General features: G+C 59.0%; 1 protein-coding gene and 1 pseudogene across 3 annotated transcripts; one reads left to right on the top strand and one right to left on the bottom strand.

The window, feature by feature from the left end:
• Nucleotides 1–1,160: 1,160 nt before the first annotated feature.
• PDGFB (platelet derived growth factor subunit B) lies at nucleotides 1,161–20,409 on the top strand. Of its 3 annotated transcripts, none has more exons than XM_028115508.2 (7): nucleotides 1,161–1,284; nucleotides 9,220–9,316; nucleotides 11,614–11,703; nucleotides 12,922–13,127; nucleotides 14,483–14,627; nucleotides 18,399–18,549; nucleotides 18,917–20,409. In XM_028115508.2, the coding sequence occupies exons 1-6, from the start codon at nucleotides 1,222–1,224 to the stop codon at nucleotides 18,521–18,523; spliced, it is 726 nt and encodes a 241-aa protein (XP_027971309.1). In that variant the 5' UTR covers nucleotides 1,161–1,221; the 3' UTR covers nucleotides 18,524–18,549; nucleotides 18,917–20,409. The 3 variants fall into 3 exon arrangements, with proteins under 3 accessions (XP_027971309.1, XP_027971308.1, XP_027971307.1); XM_028115507.2 differs by having other exon boundaries at nucleotides 18,396–18,549; nucleotides 19,058–20,409; XM_028115506.2 differs by having other exon boundaries at nucleotides 18,396–18,549.
• On the bottom strand, nucleotides 1,412–3,515 carry LOC148163819 (uncharacterized; annotated as a pseudogene).

Here is a 20,409-nt window from a genome sequence, read left to right as displayed (position 1 = left end):
CCCTAGTTCTCCCTTCCCAAGGGCCAGATCCCGGGCAGAGGGGCTGCCGGGCTCTTAGAGACCCCTGAGCGCCCCGCCCCCGCCTCAGGCCCTCCCGGAGTTCCCCCCCCCCCCCCCGGTGCTGACTCTCGGCCAGAAGAGGAAAGGCAGTCTCCACCCACCTCTAGCGCTCTCCCTTCTCCTTTATAAAGGCCGGAACAGCTGAAAGGGTGGCAACTTCTCCTCCTGCCGCCGGGAGCAGCCCGCCTGCCTCCCCGCGCGCCCGCAGCCTCCCCCGCTGCCTCCCTGAGGGCTCCCCTCTGGCCGCCAGCGCCCATCTTTCATTCCCGAGACTGAGATATTTTGCGCACACACACATACACACACGCGCAAAAAGGGGGAAAAAAAAAAAGGCCCACCCTCCAGCCTCGTTGCAAAGAGAAGCCGGAGCAGCCGCAGCTCACAGACCGCAGAGGACGCCCAGAGCGGCGAGCGCGACGACAGACGGACCGACGGACTCGCGCCGCGTCCACCTGTCTGCCGCGCCCGGCACTGCGCGCAGCGGGCACGCCGCGAGCGCGGAGCAGCCGTGCCCGCCGCCCGGGCCCCGCGCCAAGCCGCACACGCTCCGGCCCCCCCCACCCGGCCCGGGCGGGAGTTTGCACCTCTCCCTGCCCGGGTACTCGGGCCGCCGCTGCAAAGCCAACTTTGGAAAAAGTTTTTTGGGGGAGACTTTGGCCTTTAGGTGCCCAGCTCTGCACTTTCCGACTTCGGGGGCCTTTCCAGAAAATGTTGCAAAAAAGCTAAGCCGGCGGGCAGAGGAAAACGCCTATAGTCGGCGAGTGAAGACGAGCCATCGACTGCCGTGTTCTTTTTCCTCTTGGAGGTTGGAGTCCCCTGGGCGCCCCCACACGGCTAGACGCCTCGGCTGGTTCGCGACGCAGACCCCTGGCCGTGGATGCTCACTCGGGCTCGGGATCCGCCCAGGTAGCGGCCTCGGACCCTGGTCCTGCGCCCAGGCCCTCCCCAGCCCCTCAACGACGGAGCCGGGGCCGGGGGCGGCGGCGCCCGGGGGCCATGCGGGTGAGCCGCGGCGGCGGCTGCAGCGGCCTGAGCGCCTGATCGCCGCAGACCCGAGTCGAGCCCACCTCCCTCCCCAGCCCCCGCCCCCCACCCTGGCCGCGGGGGCGGCGCGCTCGGTCCACGCGTCCGGGGCCCCGCGGGGCCGGGCCCGGAGTCGGCATGAATCGCTGCTGGGCGCTCTTCCTGTCTCTCTGCTGCTACCTGCGTCTGGTCAGCGCCGAGGTGAGTTGCGACGGCTGCCAGGGCTGGTTCGCTTCATTCATCACCCCCACCCGCACCCCTTAGCCGCCCCCTCCCCTCCCTGCAGTGAACTTTGGACTCTTGCAGCCCAGGGGCCTAGCGCGGAGCGCTAGGTGACCTCCGAGGGCTGGGACGCAAGGTCCGGGAGGTGCCAGGCTCTAAGGGGAGGGGGTAGGGGAAGCTTTCTTTCCCAGGGGGCGATCCCAGATCTCTGGCCCTTTCAGCGTCGGGGGAGGGTGTGTGTGTGGCCCTGGCTCCCACCCCTCGGGAACCCGAAGGGAGAGTGGGAGGGTGGTGGTGCCGAGGGTGCAGAAGGCAGCGCGTCCTCCCAAGCCCACTTTGGTTCCAGCTTAGGTTCTGTCCAGGACCCGCGAGCTCGCGCACCGGTGGCAGCCACGCCAGCCTTCCGCGGGGATTTGCCTTCCCTCCCGGGCTCCGGCTCCCGGTCGGGACGGGCGCCCTCGGGCCAGCGCAGGGCATGCCCGGCCCTAGAGCGCAGTCCAGCAGCAGCTCGTGTCTTGCGCGCGGGGGTTGCCGAGAGGGAGGGAGGGGGAGAGAGAGGGGGAGAGAGAGAGGTTTTGGGCATTCAGGAATTGGGGAGGAGGAGAGGCTTTTAAAAAAGGAATCCAGCCCTCGGGGCGGTGTGTGCCCCAGGCCCCGCCATACCTGCGCCCGCGCCCAGCGAGAGGAAGCGCCTCTCTCCCCCGCTTGCAGGGTGCGGAGCGCGCCAGTAAAAGCATAGCTGCAAGGCAGGTGGGGTGTAAAAACGTCTGCGGGAGCTATCAGGTCGGATCAGTACCCCCCCACCCCTCCCAGCCTCACGTAGCGGTGAGTTGGCAAGTCCACCCGGAATCCAGGTGGGAAAGGGGGCGGGGCAGGGAGGAAGCGCGAGGTGGAGGGGAGGAGAGGGCAGCGGGGAGCGCGGCGAGCCTGGGTCCCGTCCCGCCTCCGCTCCGCGTTGGCCGGGAGCCCGCACCTCGCCGGCTCCCGAGGAGGGCGGGCCCCTCCTGGCGTCCAACCAGGCGCAGGAAGGAGGCGGCGGCGGCGGCGAAGGAGTTAAGGTGAAGGGCTCCGAGGCCGCGGCCAGACCTTGGGCCGCCGCCAGCGCAGGTTGTTTTGACCACAGAGGAGCCGTCGCCGTCTCCTTTTGTTCTCGGGGCTCCTCGAGGGCCGCCGGCCACCCGCCCTGGGGCCCCGCCCTTCCGCGGCCAACCCCCTGCGGTCCGCACCCGGGAGGGAGGCCGCAGGGCTCGGCCTGGAAGCCTGCAGGCCCCTCCCGACGCCTCCTCCTCTCCTCTCTGCAGCCCCCCGGGCCGCGGCCAGCTGTTGGGGAGGGGGGCGCCGGCCGGCCCCAGCTGCCGCCTCGCCTTGCCGCGGGGCCTGGGGGCTGGGGCCGGTGCCAGGGCGTCCTGGGAACGGCGGCGCCCCCGCCGCTGCTCTCCGCAGCCCACCCCGCCCGGCCCCCGGACTCGCTCACTCACCCCACGCATGCACACTCTTGGCCGGAGGCGATGCTGCGCTCCGGCTGGCGGGCGGGCGCGCAGAGCGACGGGCACGCACTACCGCGGCCGGGTCGCGCGCCCGCCGCCGCCACGCCCGTGCACACGCGGGGCACACGCGCGCGCACCGCACACACACGTACGCCTGGCCCCCGAACACGCGGCCTGAACACACGTGCGCGCACACCCACGCACGCACACAGGCACGCACGGCCCCTCTACACCCGGCACCGGGTGCCCACCCCCGCGCAACAGGTGGGCCCACCGTGGGCCCAGGAACCTCGTCGTCTCTCTAGTGACCGCATTTCCTTGCTGGGCCCTAGGAGGGAGGGGAAACAGGGACCCTCCCATCAGATCCTGGCTCCACAGCACCCACTGCTTTTTGCCGGCGCAGGTCAGCTTGCCGCCCCTCCAGCTTTACCCCTCGGTGATTGCTTTTTTACAACTACCCCAGGAGGCGGAAAATAGTGTTGATGTGTCTGGGGGGCGCTGTGATGTCCAGAGCATTCTTCCTTCCAATAAGCCCTTCTTTGAGGCTCCAAGACTAAAGAGGACCCTCGCTGCTGAGAGGGCTCCCACCTGGCTGTTCTGTCTTCTTTGCTGATCCCAGCGCGCTCTGGAGAGCCTGGGTGACAGCTGGAAGAGGCTTTTTCCCAGGCCTGCCCTCCTCATTCCTAGCTTCCTCCAGCATCTCCTCCTTCCCCACAACTCCATGGATATGTGTGCTTGGGGGGGACGCTATGGCACAGAAGCTGGTGCTTCTCTCCCTACTGTAATCACAGCGTCCTGGAACACAAGGCCCTCGGGAAGCCACAATTGTGTGGTGCTTTGCAGTTTCCCAAAGAAGCGCTGTCTCGCTAAGCCGGTGTCAGCCTCAGGCGGCTTTGGGGGAGGAGACATAAAGGGAAACCCATCAGCATGGGGGCTAGTCGGGGGAAGGGAGCCCAGGAGAGCTCGCTGCTGGAGGTGGCCTTGGGGCTGGCCTGGTCCCTGGCCAAAGCCTCAGGTAGAGGCCCCAGCAGCTGGGAAGGCTGGGCCTGGCAGAGGGTCTGCTGAGGCCTAGGAGGTCCTATCTCCATCCGCTGAGCTGGCTTTTAGGGAGGGTAACTCCCACTGTCATGTGATGCCTCCCGCCTGAGCACCCTTCTGCTGGGAAGGAGGGAAGGGGCCTGGCAGTCCTTTGCCACCCAGCTTCTTTCTGGTTTGCTAATGGTCTTAGGTGGTGGGGGACTGACTTGCTGGCTTTTCTCTCTCCCAGCCCTAGAAGTGTCTGCAAGTTTAGGACCGAACAGAATTTTGAGGCTCTGGGGCAAGACCTAGAACAATGTTTATATATGTGTGTGTTGGGGGGGGGGTTGATTCAGCGAGAGTGGTAAAGAGGGGTTTGCTATGGGCTTCCTGGGTCCCTCTCAGTCTCCCCTTCTCCATATGCCTCTTTTAGGATAGCTGTTCCATTTTCTGGTTTATTTATTGTCCGTTTTCCCTCACTAGTCTAAACTCCTCTAGAGAGTTTGTCTTGGTCACCACTGTCTCCCATTGTTGGAACAGTGCCTGGTCCAAGGTGGATAATCTATAAATATTTGGGGAAAGGACAGTGGATGTGGGGGGGGGGGATGGGGGGAGGCAGTGAGGAAGGACCAGACATCTGTCTAGCGCTTGCTAAGTGCTTTATAAACATGGCTTCACGTAGTCCTCACCCCCAGGGCAATGCGTCCGGCTACTCTGCCCTCCAGGCAGACATTCTCATTTGAGCCCTTCCCCCTATCTTGAGAGACAAGCTTGCCTTTCTGTTCCGCGTCTTGGGACTTGGACTCCAAGATTGGACAGGACAGAGGAGGAAACAGAAGGAAACTCAGACTGCAGAGATTCTGTGTATCTTGAGCTGGGCCTCAGTTTCTCCCACCCCTCCCCAAAATGTGAAGGTTGGATCAGCTCAGAGTTCCCTAAGAGCAGCAGAATTCCCCGGCCTCTTGCAAACGCAGATTCCTGCTCACCCCGCGCCAGGGCTGGGAGTTGGGCCGGCCTGGGGTGGAGGGGAGGACCCTCGGGGCAGCGGGCCCGGAGGGGGGGCAGTGACTGTGATGGGCCAGCCCGGGTTGTAACTGCAGCACTGGCCCCTCTTCCAGCCGTAACAGATTTTCTGCTCCAGGGAGAGGCGGACAACCCAGTGTGGGGCTGGGCTAACATTCAGGAGGGGCGGGAGGGTCCCAGGAGCAATAGGGAAGGGAAATGCGAGGTGGGAAAGTCTGGTTCTAAATGGCTTCTGTGGTCTGCCCGGAGAAGTCTTCTTCAAAGGGCTTGGCTTTGGCATCGAATCTAAATCAGGCCTGAGACTTGTCAGGCAGGCGGGCGCTTGGAGGCCTCGCCGGCTTCTCTCTCCGCCAGCCGCAGCCAACGCCCCTGGTTGCTCTGGCTGAGCCTGTCATCTCCCTCCGAGGAGGAGCGGTGGGCCGGGGAGTGCGAATGTGTGTGCGCAGCTGGGGCCCTGGGGGAGGGTGGGGTCCGAGCCCCTTTGATCTGCCAGCCGGGGTGGGAGCAGGTAATTCGCCTGGCCTCACTGCTAGTGCCCTTCCTACCTTCTGCAGCTGGTGTTGGGGGTGGGGAGGGAGGGGAGGAGACTGTTTGCCTTGGCTCCCACGGCTGGCTGTGCCCCAGCTGTCTTCTCACCGCGCCCTCGCCCTGTCAGGAACCCCGGGCCTGAGATCTGGGGCAGCTTCATCTGGATGCCATGCCTCTTGTCCCTGCCCACCTAAGGAGGGTTCAAGAACCTGTGCCCAGGAAACCCGGGCTCCAGGCTGCTCACCCTCCCACGCCAAGAGGAGCCTCTGACCCCCAGCCAGGTGCCCCTGCGAGTCTCCCCCAGGGCGCTGCATCCTGGAGCCGACCACAGGCTGAATTTCCCCATCCCTCACCCGCCCCCAGCCCCGGAAGGGACCTGCCAGCCCACGCCGCCCCCCGATAACGCAAAGCCACACGCTCTCCCGGGGCAGGCAGCTCTCCACCCACCAATTGTCTTCCTCAAAAATGCCCTGCCTGGCTGGCCCTGGGCGTGTGTGCTGCTCACTGCTGCCCTTGAAGGAGCCACCTGAAAGACTGAATGGGCCACTGACAGCTCATTAAGTATCTGTTATTTGCGGCCACTCTGCTAGGTGCAGTTATGCCTCCCAATAACACCAGTCAGGTGTTCTTCGCCCCATTTGAAAGATAAAGAAGCTAAGGTTGTTCAAAGGCTTCATCCAAGAGGCCAGGTTTCCTTGGCAGCTGAAGCCCCTGCTTTTCTGTGTACTCGAGTTTCTTGACCTCTGCCCTATTGACATCTTGGGCCAGATAATTCTTTATTGTGGAAGGCTGCCCCATGCATAGTGGGATGTTTAGCAGGATCACTGGCCACCACCTACTAGATGCCTGGAGCACTGCTCTAGTTGTGACCGCCTCAGCCATGGCCAGTGTCCCCTGAGGACCCTCTAGCCCCTGCTCTGGGACACCTGGTGCCAGAAAGCTCCGTGGTGGGCTGGAAGAGGGAGGGACGTGGCTCTGCTCTTGTGGTGTAGACCTGTAGCCCTTTACTTATTTCTCTAAGCCTTTAGCTTCCTCATCTGGAAGATGGGGATAAAAATATAGAGCCAGCTACTTAGGATTGGTACAGCATTTAGCTCAGTACCTAGCTTATAGTCAGCACTTAATAAAAGTTAGCTGTGGTGTTATTATCAAATCCAGGCAGCTCTTAGTGAGTTCTGGGCATCCAGTGGCCAAGTTACTAGAAACATGTGCAGGAATGGCCTCTCTGCTTAGAGTGAAGTGGACTTTTTAGGAGGCAGTTTGCTTAGAGGGTGGAAGGGGGTATTAACCCAGGGGGTCCTCCTGGTGGAGGAGGTAGGAGGATCACACAGGAGAGAACCCCAGGGAGAAGGGGAGAGTCCTTTATGCATTTTATGAGTACTTCTTGAGCACCTACTGTGTACTTCTCCCACCTCCCCCATCTGTCGTGGGCTCTTCACTACTCAGCCTGGGAGGGTCTGGGTCCGTTTCCATAAAACATTGTCTCTTGCATCGCAGGCTGGGTCTGGGGCACCTGCTAGTCCTGTTTGGGGTCTGCCTACTCTGCCCCGCCTGGCAACTGCAGCCAGCTCTCCAATGGGCAAGGAGGTCTTGGCATGAGTGCTGTATGCCATTTGGTCCTGGGCCTTGGGGCCCTCTCCTGGGGGGTTAATTGAATCATTACTGCACAGACAGCCTGGAAGCCCTGGCTGGACACCTCACCCTCGGCTTTCCTCTGTTACCTCTACCAGCACAGTCAGAATTAGGATGGAATCAAATGTCTTCGACCCCCTGATTCACAGATGGGGGCCAGGACCAGAGAGGGGCAGTGACCCGCCCCAGGTCATGGGGTGGTTAGTAGCAGAACAAGGGTAAAATTTCGCTCCCTGGACTACCAGTTCTGGGCTTGGCAAAACCCTCAAGTAGCCTGCCTTGGTCTTCACTGGGGACCAGCCGCCTGCCTTCCAGTCTGTGGGTAGTGCCCTGTGTCCCCATTTGGAGACACCAAAGGCATGGTCTCTGTCTTGGAGTAGGAGGAGGCGGAGCGTGGCAGAAGTCTGGGAGGAAAGCGAGGGGCAGCTGAACTGATGCCCCTCCCCCATCTCACGCTTCGTAGCCATGGACCCTGAAGGAAAGACCCCAGCTGCCAGCCAAGCTTACTGCTCGGGCCCCAAGCCTCCCTGTCTTGAACCTCCCGGCAACCCTAGACACCAGGCAGGATTATAAGCTCTGAGTTCAAATGAAAAAACTGAGCTCGGGGGTTCCAAGGAATTCGTTTTAAAAGCGAACGTAACCCACACTCTACCCTCACTCCAAGGTCGACCTGGGTGGCCAGGGCTGGATGGGTGGGGTAGAACCCCTGGAGGAGGTGTTCCCAGATGCCATGATAACCGTTGAGGAAACGGAGCTTTGGGGGAGCCAGAAACTGATCCATCCCCAAGCTCCTAACAGTGCTTTGGGGAGAGCCCCCTGGGGCCGGCCACGGGGCAGAGGACCTCCTACCCCTGTCAGGCGGGGACTCAGCCTGTGCAGAGCCAATCAGAACTCAGGTCCTTGGAGGGGTGCCTGGGTGGCTCAGTCCTTAAGCATCTGCCTTCGGCTCAGGTCATGATCCCAGGGTCCTGGGATGTAGCACCGCATCGGGCTCCCTGCTCAGCAGAGAGCCTGCTTCTCCCTCTCCCACTCCCCCTGCTTGTGTTCCCTCTCTTGCTGTGTCTCTCTCTGTCAAATAAATAAAATCTTTAAAAAAAAAAGGTCCTTGGAGTGTTCCATGAACTGCCTAGAGCAGGAGCTCCTGCTTCCTCATCCAGAGAAACTGAGGCACAGAGTTGTTTAAGTAAGTCAGGTCTGCCGGCGCCCCTGCCAGGGCTCCTTCCACAGGACCGTGCCATCCTGCATCTGTGTGTGCTCGTGTGTGTGTTTGTACGGCTGTGAGTTCGGAAATGAAGCAGGGTCTCCCACATTTCCTTTGCCCCGAGGCATTGGGTGTCCAGATTGGGGCCTCCTCCTCAAGACCTCTGGCATCAGCCCCTCAGGTTTCCCTGGACCACGAGGGATGTGGCTGTGACCTTCCTATCAGGCTGCTGTCATGTCATTGTGAGGCCTGTGGTTTCCCTGGAGGAAGCCCGGCTCGGAGTGGGGCCTGTTAAAGCACTTATTAAGTTTCAAGTGTTTTTGGTAACAGGCCAGAGGGGCTCTAAAAATAGGGTTTGGTTGGGCATGGGGCATGGGTAAGCTTTCAGGTTTCGTGTCTGTATCTGAGGATTCCCTTCTCTCCTCTTTTGAGCAAGAGACTAAATAGATCTGTTAGTACCTGGGGCCCCTGGAGCCTGTCCAGCTCCGCAAGCATTTAGGAACCAGCTCATGTACCCAGGAGGCTGGGGGGACAGGCTCTGCCATCAGAAAGCCTTGGCTTTGAATGCAGGTTCTACTGATAATTGGCTGGAAGATTCTGTTTTCTCATCTGTAAAATGGGGACAATTAGATCTCCTGTGACAAATGCTGGCTGTCATTGGCGGTCAGGTGGGGAGGAAAAGCAGAAAGACGGTTGGAGTCTCCAGTAACCTGTGATGCGATGTGGGAGACAGATGTACACCATCGGATCTAACTCAGAGCAAGCTGGGGCTCCCTTTTAGGGGTTGGGGATGGGCATCTGATCTGGGTCTTAGAGGCTTCAGCAGGTTCTGGCCCCCAGAACTTTGTGCTTCTGGTTGCCAGGCCTGGAACCGTGCCCCCGCCGGCCTGGCTGTCCATTTGCCCATGGCCGAGAGGCCCTGTGGGGCTTTTCCACAGGACGGTGCGTGTGTGTGGCAGGGAAGAGGGCCATGGCTAGAAAGCCCTCGACTCCAGCTCACTTGACCCCACGGTGTCTGCCTGGCAGGGGGACCCCATTCCCGAGGAGCTCTACGAGATGCTGAGTGACCACTCGATCCGCTCCTTTGATGACCTCCAGCGCCTGCTGCACGGAGCCTCCGTAGGTAAATTGAACCCTCATTCAGGGCTCTGGGCCTCCACTGAGTCCTCAGGGGCCAGGAGGGGCAGGGCAAGGGGCAGCCTCCCTTCCTTGACTTCCAGAGAACTAGAGGCCTGTGGCAGTCCTAGGAGGGCTCGGCCACACCTGTCCCCGGGCAGGGCTGAGTAGGTGGATGGGTTGGTACCTGGGACGTGGGGTGTGGCAGAAGCACCCACCTGTGGCTCTGGCTTGGTGCACGGGGTGGGGTGCCGGCAGGAGGGGTGCAGGGAGAAAGAAGGTGCCCAGGGCATATGCCGAATGTGTATCCAGGTGTGGACCCAACCAGGTAGGGTGGTGCCGAAGGAGCCATCTCCCTGCCTCTCTGGCTGAGGGCCCAGTCTGTAAGGTCTCCCGGGGACACCTGGCCCAGACCAGCGGGCAGCCCTGCCCTAGCCCGAGAGTGCACTCAGCAAATGGGCACGTGCTTGGTGGCACACACGTGGCAGGGCTGCCGGGCTGGGTCGGGAATGTATTTATAAACGCTGTCTTCAGAGCAAATTCCATTCTATTCTAACCTCTGGCCTGTTCCCTGGAGCCCTGGTCAGCACCCCCCCTGCACCCCCAGCTCCCCTTCCCTCTAGGGTTTTGTCTCTTTGTCACTTTGTAATCCTTGCCCAGACTCCTATCTACGGGGGACAGCATTTCCTGTCTTTGTTTCCTCTCCCCGTTGGGCCCCTGGCTCCCTCTCAAAAGCATTCCCGGGCCCTTTCAAACCCGCCTGTGCCGGGGGCTGGCGAGGCAGGCGGGAGGGGGCCCCAGCTGGGCCCACCTATTGTTCACTAGGCCCCCCGCCCGACGTCTCCCACACCCCCCACCCCATGCCCGACTGGCCAGCCCTGGCCAACACAATGGGGCAACTTCCAAATTTAGCCTTTCTGCAGTTTCTTTCCAAGGCCCTTGGCCCCCACCCTCGGACAGCCCCTACACACCCCGGCCGGGGGTCGGGATTGGAGACAGAGGTTTTCAATAGCGGGCCTGTTTCGAGGCAACCATGTGGCTATTTTTTCCTAATCAACTTAACCTTTCCACAAAGCACATCTTTTCCCCCATCTCCTCTCCACCAGGGACATTCCAGAGATGGCAGGGAGAAAGGAAGGGAGCAAGAGGGACAGACAGACACACTGACGTGGGAGCAGTAGGCTGGATGGAAACACAGCCGTTGTAGGACCGGCTCCTCCAAACAGGACCCCCCCGGGGAACCCACCCAGAAGAGCAGGAGCTTTGTCGTTGGCAGGGCCAGTGGGAAGGGGAGACAGCAAGAGCAGCAAGGGGGCCCCGTGGGAGGGGGCGGGAGCTTGTCCCCAACACCCCACGGTCTATTTGCTCACTCTTCAGCCATCAGAGAGCTGGAAGGGTCTGCCCAGGATTCAGTGTCAAGCTCAAAGTCCTCCTGTCTGGCCCTCACCTCCCACAGTGCTGTCAGCTGCCTCTAGAGAGAGGGATAGCTCCAAGGAGCACCAAGGATGGTATCACCAAGGATCTCCTCCCCGGCTGGAGAAAGGAGCTGTAGTTTATGCCCTGAGGGAGAAATGGACAGTTTAGGGCAGACAGCAGGTCAAAGGTTAGAGGGGAGAGGCAAACACAGTGAGATACTAGGAGCTGGAGCAAGACCCAGGCCTTAAGGGCTCAGGGTACCGGCCACCGCAGCCCAGCAGGCTGGCTCCCCACCCCTCTCTGCCTTCAGCCCCCACCCCCACTCCTATCCCTCCTCTCTGTCTCCAGCTCAGCTGGGCCATTGTCCGGGGCTCCAGAGGGGCTGTGTCCAGGGCATGCTGGTCCCCCCGGGGATTCTGGGAATTTCTCCACTCAGCGCTTCCTATGGGAACACTGGGTGGAGGGGCACTGGAAACTGGCCTTCTGAGCTCTGGGTCCTTGCCCTGCCCTGGAGGCTGACGAGGGTTCACTTACAGTAGCAAAAGGGAAGGGTTATTTTTAACTCCTTTGACATGGGTTCTGTCCAAAAATGTGGCTGAAGAGCCCAGAGTGGGGCTGAAAGGCCCCCCCACCCAGGGATGCTGTCCGGTCCCCACCACCTCCTGAGCCCCATGACCACCCTGGGGTTGCCTGGAGTGCTCCTTGTCAGAGCGAGGACCCTCAGGTTTACAGGGACCTGGAAAGGGAGTCTGTTCTTTAGAGTGGGGTGCCAGTGAGGGGTGAGAGGCCACCTTCCTGCCTGCCCCAGATCCCCCATTGGCGCCCCCACCCCACGGTCGGACCAGCTAGGGGCAATGAGAGTGCATCTGACTGTACCTTCTCTTGCAGATGAAGACGGGGCCGAGTTGGACCTGAATTTGACCCGATCCCATTCTGGAGGCGAGCTGGAGAGCTTACCCCGAGGGAGAAGGAGCCTAGGTGAGGCTGCAGACGAGAATGGTGACCCCTCCGTGGTGGGAGCCAGATAAGGAGAACTGGAGCGTGCAGCCAGCCCACGGCTCTGGGCCACCCCATTCGTCCTACACTGAGGACTGAGTTGGACTATAAGAAAGTAAAACTGTCCTTCAATATACTATATTGAGGAGTTGAGTCATCACGCCCCATCCCCCAATACATAGTTTCCTAAATATAGTGCTTTTAAACTCATTTGTTCATACTCCAACCCTAGAGATAGATATTACTGACCCCATTTTGTACAGTTGGAAACTGAGGCCCAGAGAGGGTAAAGCCGTGGCCAAAAGTCACACAGCTAGGAAGGGATAGGGCTGGGGTCCCAGCAGCTCTTCTCACTTGAACCCAGTGCCGTCCTGGTGGGCTGTGTGTCTCTTCTGTGGCTTAGGGCTGCGGCTGGGACAGCAGGCAAAGCTTGGCACCTGCCTAGGTCCCATGGAAGCCTTCCCAGGGGAGGCCAGTGCCTGCTCTAAACCCCTCCTCATCTCTGCCCACCTGTAGTCCCCAAAACACTGTAGATAGTGGCCAGGGGGCCCTTCAGATAGGGGTTGGTGGCCTGAGTTCCACTCCTCAGTGAACTTGGGCAGCTAGTCGAGCCTCTGTGTCTCTCTGTGGGAACAACCGCAGAGCCCCAGCATGGACCGAAGGCTTGCTGTGGGCTGCTCGCATGACTCAGATGGGCAAGTGCAGTGTACAGGCGCTGTTAGCCCCTGTCGTAGTTGAGGAAGCCGGCTTTGAAAGAAGCAAGGGTGTGAGAATAGATTACAGTGTACAAGGGCAACATAAAAGAGTGGTTACAAAATAAATAAGCGAGTAGGAGCCAGGGGTCAGGCGAGCCCAGAAATGTGTGAAATCACGGAACGAACTTGAGGCCCGGTGGGAGGAAACTGACATCTGACAGGCCAGCACTCTCCGTGATCTCACTTGATCCTTACAGCGGTTTGTGGGTGTAGATCTCATGGGGAAACTGAGGCTGCGGGCACAGCAGCAACCTGTCCAAGTCCCACAGCTAACAGCCAGGAGGCGCACAAGGCCGCCCGGGGTGGAAGCAAGTGGGACTCAGCCGGGGCAGTCTGGGAGGGAGAGCAGGGTCAGAGCCGTCCCGCTGGGCTGGGCCGCTGCGGGGAGGGGGGCGCCCTGGGCAGGCCCACCCTCCTGACGGCGCTCTCCCCTCTCTCCCTTCAGGTTCGCCGACGGTCGCCGAGCCGGCCATGATCGCCGAGTGCAAGACGCGCACTGAGGTGTTCGAGATCTCGCGGCGCCTCATCGATCACACCAACGCCAACTTCCTGGTGTGGCCGCCGTGCGTGGAGGTGCAGCGCTGCTCCGGCTGCTGTAACAACCGCAACGTGCAGTGCCGCCCCACCCGGGTGCAGCTGCGGCCCGTCCAGGTGCGCAGGCGCGCCGCCGCCCCGCCCGGCCGGCTGGGGGCGAGGGGGGGAGGAGGGCTGAGGGCCAGGGCGCTGGCCAAGGTGGGGGGGGGGATAGACTCACACGGCCGGCTTGCGTAGGGATGGAGAAGCTCCTGGGCTCTGTCCAGTTAGGGCTCTCTGTGCAGGTGCGCTGAGGCCACCTGTGAGTCCTCAAGGCCACCGAGGTCGCTGTACCCAAAAGCCAAAGGCAGACCCCCAGGCAGGGCTGGGTGTGGGACGTTAAGGGAAGGGTGCTGCCTCCTCTTTTACAGGGATCAAATCCCTAAATGTCCCTTGAAGAGGCCTGTCTACAAGCATTTATTGGACACTCAGAATGTTCTGGGCTGCTCAGTTTTCCTCCAAACCTGTTCAGGTTCCTTGTTGTGTCTTTAACAAAGAGGATACAGAGTCCCTCCAGGCAACAGATACAGCAAATGCTGGGGCAGCCCCTAGCAAAGGGTCAGAATGCTGAATCCTGCCTCCTTTCAGGAGAGGTCGGGTATGCAGTCTGACTCAAGGCAAATTCTAGAATAGAGGCTGCTCTGGGGAGCTCCGGGTCTCACGCTGGGCAGGGCAGGGCCAGAGAAGCCTCAGCTGTCTTCTGATTCACGTGGAAAGGTTTTGGTGCCCCTTGGGTCGGCCTCGCCTACACATCAACTCTGGCGGGGCGGAGCTGCTGGGCAGGGGGCACACCTCGGGCTCAGCACCGGCTGGTGAGCCCCGCTCTTGCCAAATGGTCCACCTGCTTTGCCACACTCCCCTCCGAGGTCAGCTGTGGCCTTTCCCCGTGCCCACCATCCATCCCAGGCCTGGGCCCCGTGCCCGAGATCGCAAGTGTCACTCTCTACCACACCACCCACTGTCATGGTATCTCTTGTCCCCAGTGCTTCCAGCTCTATGGATGGACACCTGACAGCTGACCTCCCCCTTCCCGCCTCCCTCCTGGATAAAGCCTCCCCCCACTTCCTTCCAGACAACCATCTCCCGCCTCTGCCACAGTCCCTGACCTTGGCTGGCGCTCCGGGAATGAGGACACCACAGGCCCTGCACTCAACCCGGAAATGCCTTTCTCCCTTTCTGGGAGCTCCAAGGGGGCTGGGGCCAAGCTGGAGGCCAGGTCGGGAGGGCTTGTTTTGATGGAAAAGCTACGAGAAGGGCAGAGGGCAAGGTCCTGCTATTGTTTGGGCCAGTGCCTCTCTACCCCTGGCTTTCGAGGAAAGATCCCTGCCGGGGACACGGGGCCGGGGGGGGGGGGTTGAAGAGCAGGCAGGCGGGCTCCCTCAGCCCCTGCCTGTGTGGTCTTACGGAGGCATTTGGATGGTTCTGTCCTCCAGGTGAGAAAAATCGAGATTGTACGGAAGAAGCCAACCTTTAAGAAGGCCACAGTGACCCTGGAGGACCACCTGGCGTGCAAGTGTGAGACAGTGGTGGCTACTCGACCCGTGACCCGAAGCCCAGGGAGTAGCCAAGAGCAGCGAGGTAACCGCTGGTCCAGGGTCTACCCCTGAATTGCTCAGCTGGGCAGCTCCCTTCTCTTAGGGCACCTGTCACTGGCCGGGGGGCGGGGGGCAGAAACTGGATCAGGCACGCCCCTGGTTAAAATTCATCTGAAGGTTACCATCTCACCTGAGAACAATCCAGATTTCTCCCCTGTCTGCGAGGCTTTACATGAGGATGTTAGCCCCTGACTGGCCTTCCAGCCTTGCTGCCCACCATTCCTCCTCACTTATGCTGCCCCAACCAGCCTGACCGCCTTGAGTGGCCAGGTACCTTTCTGCCACAGGGCCTTTGCACGTGCCACTTTCCATCTGAAATTCACTTCTCTCAACTCTTCACAAGCCTACTTGTCTTCATTTGGGTCTCAACTCAGAAGTCACCTTCTCCTAGAGGCCTGCCCTGACGACCTTGTCCAGAGCAGCTCCCATCCCTGTCTTGCTACCATAGCCCCCTCCTTTGTTGAATGAGTACATGAAATAGTGGGACAAGAGAAGACTTCATGGACATCGTCTTCAGATATGAGATGAGAAATCAAACTTATTCCCTGTGGCCTTCAGGGGGGATTAGGACCAGTGGAGAAAAGCTGCTGGAGAGAGATTTTAACTCCATATACCAAAAGCTGTCAATCAGTCCGCAGGCCAAGATGGAATTGTATGCTTTGTGTGGTAGTGAGTTTCCTGTCATTGAAGATGTGTAGGTAGAGACTGGGCAACCATGCAGCGGTGATGTGACAGTTCAAGCATCAGATGGATAATTGGAACTGGACCTCTGTTCCGCTCTTTAGAGTTCATGAATTCACAAGTTCAGGGGCATACTTTGAGTTGAAAGGGACCCAAAAAATGATCTGATCCAATTGCCTGGTCCACATTTTACAGAGGAGGTGCCTGAGGCTCAGAGAGGCTGGGGTCTTGCTCAAGGTCACACAGCCAGTCCCAGGCAGGGGTACAGCTGGAGTCTAGGTATCCCGAAGTTCTGTTCTTGGCCCCTCTCTCATCGTGACAGCAGTCGCTGGCTCTTACCTGCCTTGTCATTTCTTTCTTTTTTTTTTTTTTTTAAAGAATTTAACATTGTTAGAGCTAGAACGGTCCAGAGAGATGACCTTATAAGTCAGTTCAGTGTTCTTGATGGGGCTGCTGGGGCACAGCCATATATATGTGTATGTATATATGATATGGCCTCTCTATATAATTATAATTTTTATTATTATCATTTTAAGATTTTATTTTTAAGTAATCTCTACACCCAACATGGGGTTTGAACTCACTACTCTGGATCAAGAGTCTCATGTTCTACCAACTGAGCCAGCCAGGCACCCCGAAGATCAAGATTTATTAAGTTAATATGTTTAGATGAGCATAAAAAAAATCACGTATTGATTCTCAGTAACTTTCTATTGGTAGAGGACGGAACATCTTAGAAGCCTCGCAAAGGCAGGCCTCATAGCCTCTTTGCCCTGTTCCGAGAGCCGAGCTGAGGCACGGATGCCCTGGAAAGGTTGATGACTTGACAGCTTCAAACTGACCTGTTGTAAATTATTAATACAGTTAACACGGAACAACATGGGATATCGAATCATGTGGGATAATAATAAGAATTAACATAGAATGGTTTCTAGTCAGGAAAAATCATATTCTCCTTTATGTTTAGGACGGGGTTCTTTCGTGTGCCTGTGCTTCCTCTGATTTTCCAAGCCGGATCTTGGAAGGCATGTTCAACTGATTAATATGTAGATTACAGAAAGTCTTGCCATGTCAGTTTTAGCAGTTTGGCCCCGGCCTGGCGAAGGCTTGGTGCTGTGACACCGTGTGATACCGGTGTCAGGCTTCCTGGGCTCGAGACTCGGCTCTGTCACTCATGAGCTGCATGACGACCTGGAGCCTGCTCGAGCTTTGCCCAGCCCAGGATCCTTCTGATGACCCCATCTCTGGAGCCCAAACTCTGGGCCCTTCAAGTGGCCCTTCTAGGTGTCCTCCCCCAAGGGGAATCTGAGACCCACCCACATCCTTACACTGCCCGATGGCAGAGATGGGCTAACTGCCTCATGGGAGCTTATGTCTGTGAGGTGGGAAGTCGGCATTGGCCCCAGTGAGCTGGGGGTGCCGGGGAAGGCTCCCAGGAAGAGATGGGCCTTGAGCTTGGCAGAGGAAGCTTCCACTGCCAGGGTGTTGACCTGGGGGCTCCGGAGAAAGAGACATCAGTGCTAACCTTGCCCGAGGCTCACAAGTACTGTGATTTACAGGCCAGTGGTTGAAAAGTGTGGACTCCAGAGGCCGACTCCTAGGTCCAAATCCCAGTGTCTCTGCCTTGGTTTTCCTATCTGTTAAATGTAGACGCTTCTACCTGCTGTGAGGAGAAATGAGCTTAGAACATTGCCAGGTGCACAGGAAGTGCTAGCCAAGGGTTTCTGGCTATGTCCATGTATTATCACCTAACCCGAGGGCCAGGGCTGCTGCCAGCTCACTTTTAAAGATACAGAAATTGAGGCGCAGAGAGTTTATGTGACTTGCCCCAACGTACGCCACTAATACCTGGGAAAGCCCAGATTCGAACCCGGGTGGTCTGGCCCACAGCCCGAGCTCTGGCCTGCCCCACTGAGCCGCTTCTTGGAGTGGCGAGGGCCGGGTGTTGACAGGCACAGGGATGGGGAGGCCCAGCTCCACAGTGGGAGTGTGTGGTTCTGGCCCGATGCCTAGTGGCTCCCGCATCCCAGAACTGGAAGGGGCTTGAGAGGCTGGTGGGAGGAAACCTCAACAGGTGGTCAAGCGAGGGAATAAGAAAAAAGTGAGTAAGAGCAGCTCCCGTTTGCCGATCACTTCTTAGTCTGATCTTCGTGGCTTAAGACAATAACCATTTTATCATCTCTCCGCAATTGCTGGGTTGACTGGGCTCTGCTTGGTGATTCTGCTTACGTCTCCGTTGGTTGTAATGTGTTGTCTGGAGGCTGCGTGGGGCAGCTGGGCCCATGTCCCTCTTGCTGTACTCCAAGGGCGTCTGCTCCCCAGGTGCCTTCCCCGGGAGAGTAGCCAGACTTCTTAGGCAGTAGCACAGGGCTCCCCAAGGCAAAATGGGGGGAGCTGCCAAGCTTTCTTCTTCTTTTTTTTTAAATATTTATTTACTTTAGAGAGAGAGAGAGGAAGCATGTCAGCAGGGGGGAGGGGCAGAGGGAGAGGGAGAGAGAATCTCCAGCAGACTCCCCGCTGAGCACAGAGCCTGACACGGGGCTTGATCCCGGGACCCCAAGATCATGACCTGAGCTGAAATCTGAGCCTCAACCGGCTGAGCCACCCAGGCGCTCTGGGAGCTGCCAGGCCTTCTTAAGGGTTTTGCCTGGAACTGGCACAGCACCACTCTGCCTCCTTCGACTGGTTAACAGGTCTAAGTCCACGCCAGGCTCAAGGGGCATGGAAATTAGGAGGGTCAGTGGGGTGAGGACAAAGAACTTGAAGCCATAGCTAATCTACTACTCCCCTCTGTGTTTGCCAATAAACTGCCATTTATTCGTTTTACCAGTCCTGTGAGGGGGCGGTCTTATTACCCCCATATCACAGGTGGGCAAACTGAGGCATGGAGTAGTTCAATAATTGGTAAGCAGTGGAGTTGGGATTTGAACCCAAGGAGGGCTGGCCTCAGACTCCTACCCCTTCTTTCAGCCCAGAAGATCTGGAGAGGTCTGCGGCAGGTGTTGGTTGAGAGCGATAGACCCTCTCCAGTGGCTGTCCACCTGCTGACAAGACCTTTCTTTTTCTCAAGCAGCCAGGACACCCCAAACTCGGGTGACCATTCGGACAGTGCGAGTCCGCCGGCCCCCCAAGGGGAAGCACCGGAAGTTCAAGCACACGCATGACAAGAAGGCACTGAAGGAGACCCTCGGAGCCTAGGGGCATCTGCAGGAGAGTGTGGGCAGGTGAGGCCTGGTGGGGAGCCTGAGGCCCAGACCCCTGGTCTTTCTTCTCTCTGGCCTGCGGCTTGGGCTGTGGAAGGGGCTGAGGAGAGGTATTTCCCCAAACAAAATCCCGGCTCTCAGCCTGGATCCCCTCCACCTGGTTTCAACTGAATTTTCCCATAGGGTAGGTGGGTGAGGGGGCTTTGGGGACCCCAGCCCAGCTGTGTCCCAGCATGCCCTAGGAGGTGGGAAGTCTAACCCTCAACTGCCCCAGCCCTGAGCGATGCTGGAAATCAGCTTCCCATCCCCGGCAAGGGAGGCGTGTGAGCGTGGGATGGAGCCCCTAGGCCGTCTTTGACGCCCCCCTGTCCCTCTGCTTGGCCCACAGGGTTATTTAATATGGTATTTGCTGTATCGCCCCCATGGGGTCCTTGGAGTGATAATATTGTTCCCCTCGTCCGTCTGTCTCGATGCCTGATTCGGACGGCCAATGGTGCTTACCCCTTCCGCGCGTCCGTCCACCCACCAGCGGGTCCCCTCATTGGCCTCCAGCACCTTGCCCGGAAGCTCGAGAAGGAAACGGAGGACCTGAACTCCATTGCTGTCTTCCTCCGCCGACCCCGAGAGTCTGGGATAGAAGCGCAAGAGAGACCGGTGGGCCTGCTGTTCCCCGGCTCCCGGCCAGGGTCACACCTGAGCGCTGTGGACTGGCCCAAAGCCCTGCACAAGGCTCTGAGGCCTCTAGGCCTGGGTGGCCTGCCTGGTTCCAGGACCCCTGGCCAGCTCTGAAGGGAACCCCCCCAGGCAGGCCAGGGTACCTCGTACTCCTGTGGCTGAGACCACGCAGGGAAGCACAGACTCGAGAAAAGCCCTCCCACGGCACCCAGGCCCGGTCACTTCTCCCCGGTCACCTCTGCTTACAGCGGCTTCCTTTTGTTTTATGCATACGAGATCTCTGACGGTATGGACTCCTCTGGGTGGGCGTGGCCCAAGCACCAGGCAGCCAAGTGCCCCCTCAGATGGGTTAGAGATGAAGTTTGCTCTGGAGTCGACGTGGCTGGTGACCTGGGCATTCACTGCCTCCTTCCACTCCCCCCACCTTCACTTCCTGTGTTTTATCTCTCTACCTCCACCCTGTATCTTCCTCTTGTCCTGGCCCTCAGTCTGCTCCACCAAGGGACTCTTGGACCCCATGCTTCTGCTCCGTTAGGCTGAAGACCAGGGGTCAGGGCAGCAGGGGGCCTGCCCATCATGTCCCAGCCCAGCCAAGACTGCCAAGTAGGTTTGTGCAGGGTGTGCACTGCACAAGGGCACTTCCTGCAGGGATCATTGTTCACACCGTAGAACGTGGCCAATTTGTATATTTATTAGGACAGTTTTCTGGCAGATGGAGATAAAAATGTCTGGAGAAAGGGATCCTTTTCCTAACTGACACGAAGGCTCCACGTGGACTGGCTGTGTCCCGACCTGGCCAATGGCTTAGAGTGCTTGGACAGGAGCGAGCCCGTGTTGGGTGGGGAGGCAACACTGTTGTCCATCTGGCCTCCGTTTTCCTGAGTCCTCAGCTCAAGCAGTTCCCCTTTCCAGGCGGGTGTGAAAAACCCAAGAGAAAGTCTCCAAAGGGAGGGGGCAGTCCTTGCTCGCCCCCTGCACACTCCCCCCGTATTAGATTCTTTTGAGTTCCACTTCTGGTGGCTCCTCCTAGGAAACCAGCTCATGGGCTGGGAGTGGGGGAGAAAAGGGAAAATATGCCCAGGGCTCCCTGCGGTGGGGTCTGAGCTCCCACCTCCCTCCCCACCTTCGACTGCACTTTCCTCCCGTCCCCCCTCCCCCTCCAAAATCTGCTTCCTTCAGTTTGTAAAGTTGGTGATTATATTTTTG

Source organism: Eumetopias jubatus, unplaced genomic scaffold (assembly GCF_037043125.1).
Source record: "Eumetopias jubatus isolate StellerSeaLion01/CBP00866 unplaced genomic scaffold, mEumJub1_p1.0 scaffold_8, whole genome shotgun sequence".
Taxonomy (NCBI): domain Eukaryota; kingdom Metazoa; phylum Chordata; class Mammalia; order Carnivora; family Otariidae; genus Eumetopias; species Eumetopias jubatus.
Note: the sequence above shows the minus strand (reverse complement) of the source record. Positions and strands in the feature narration are given on the sequence as shown.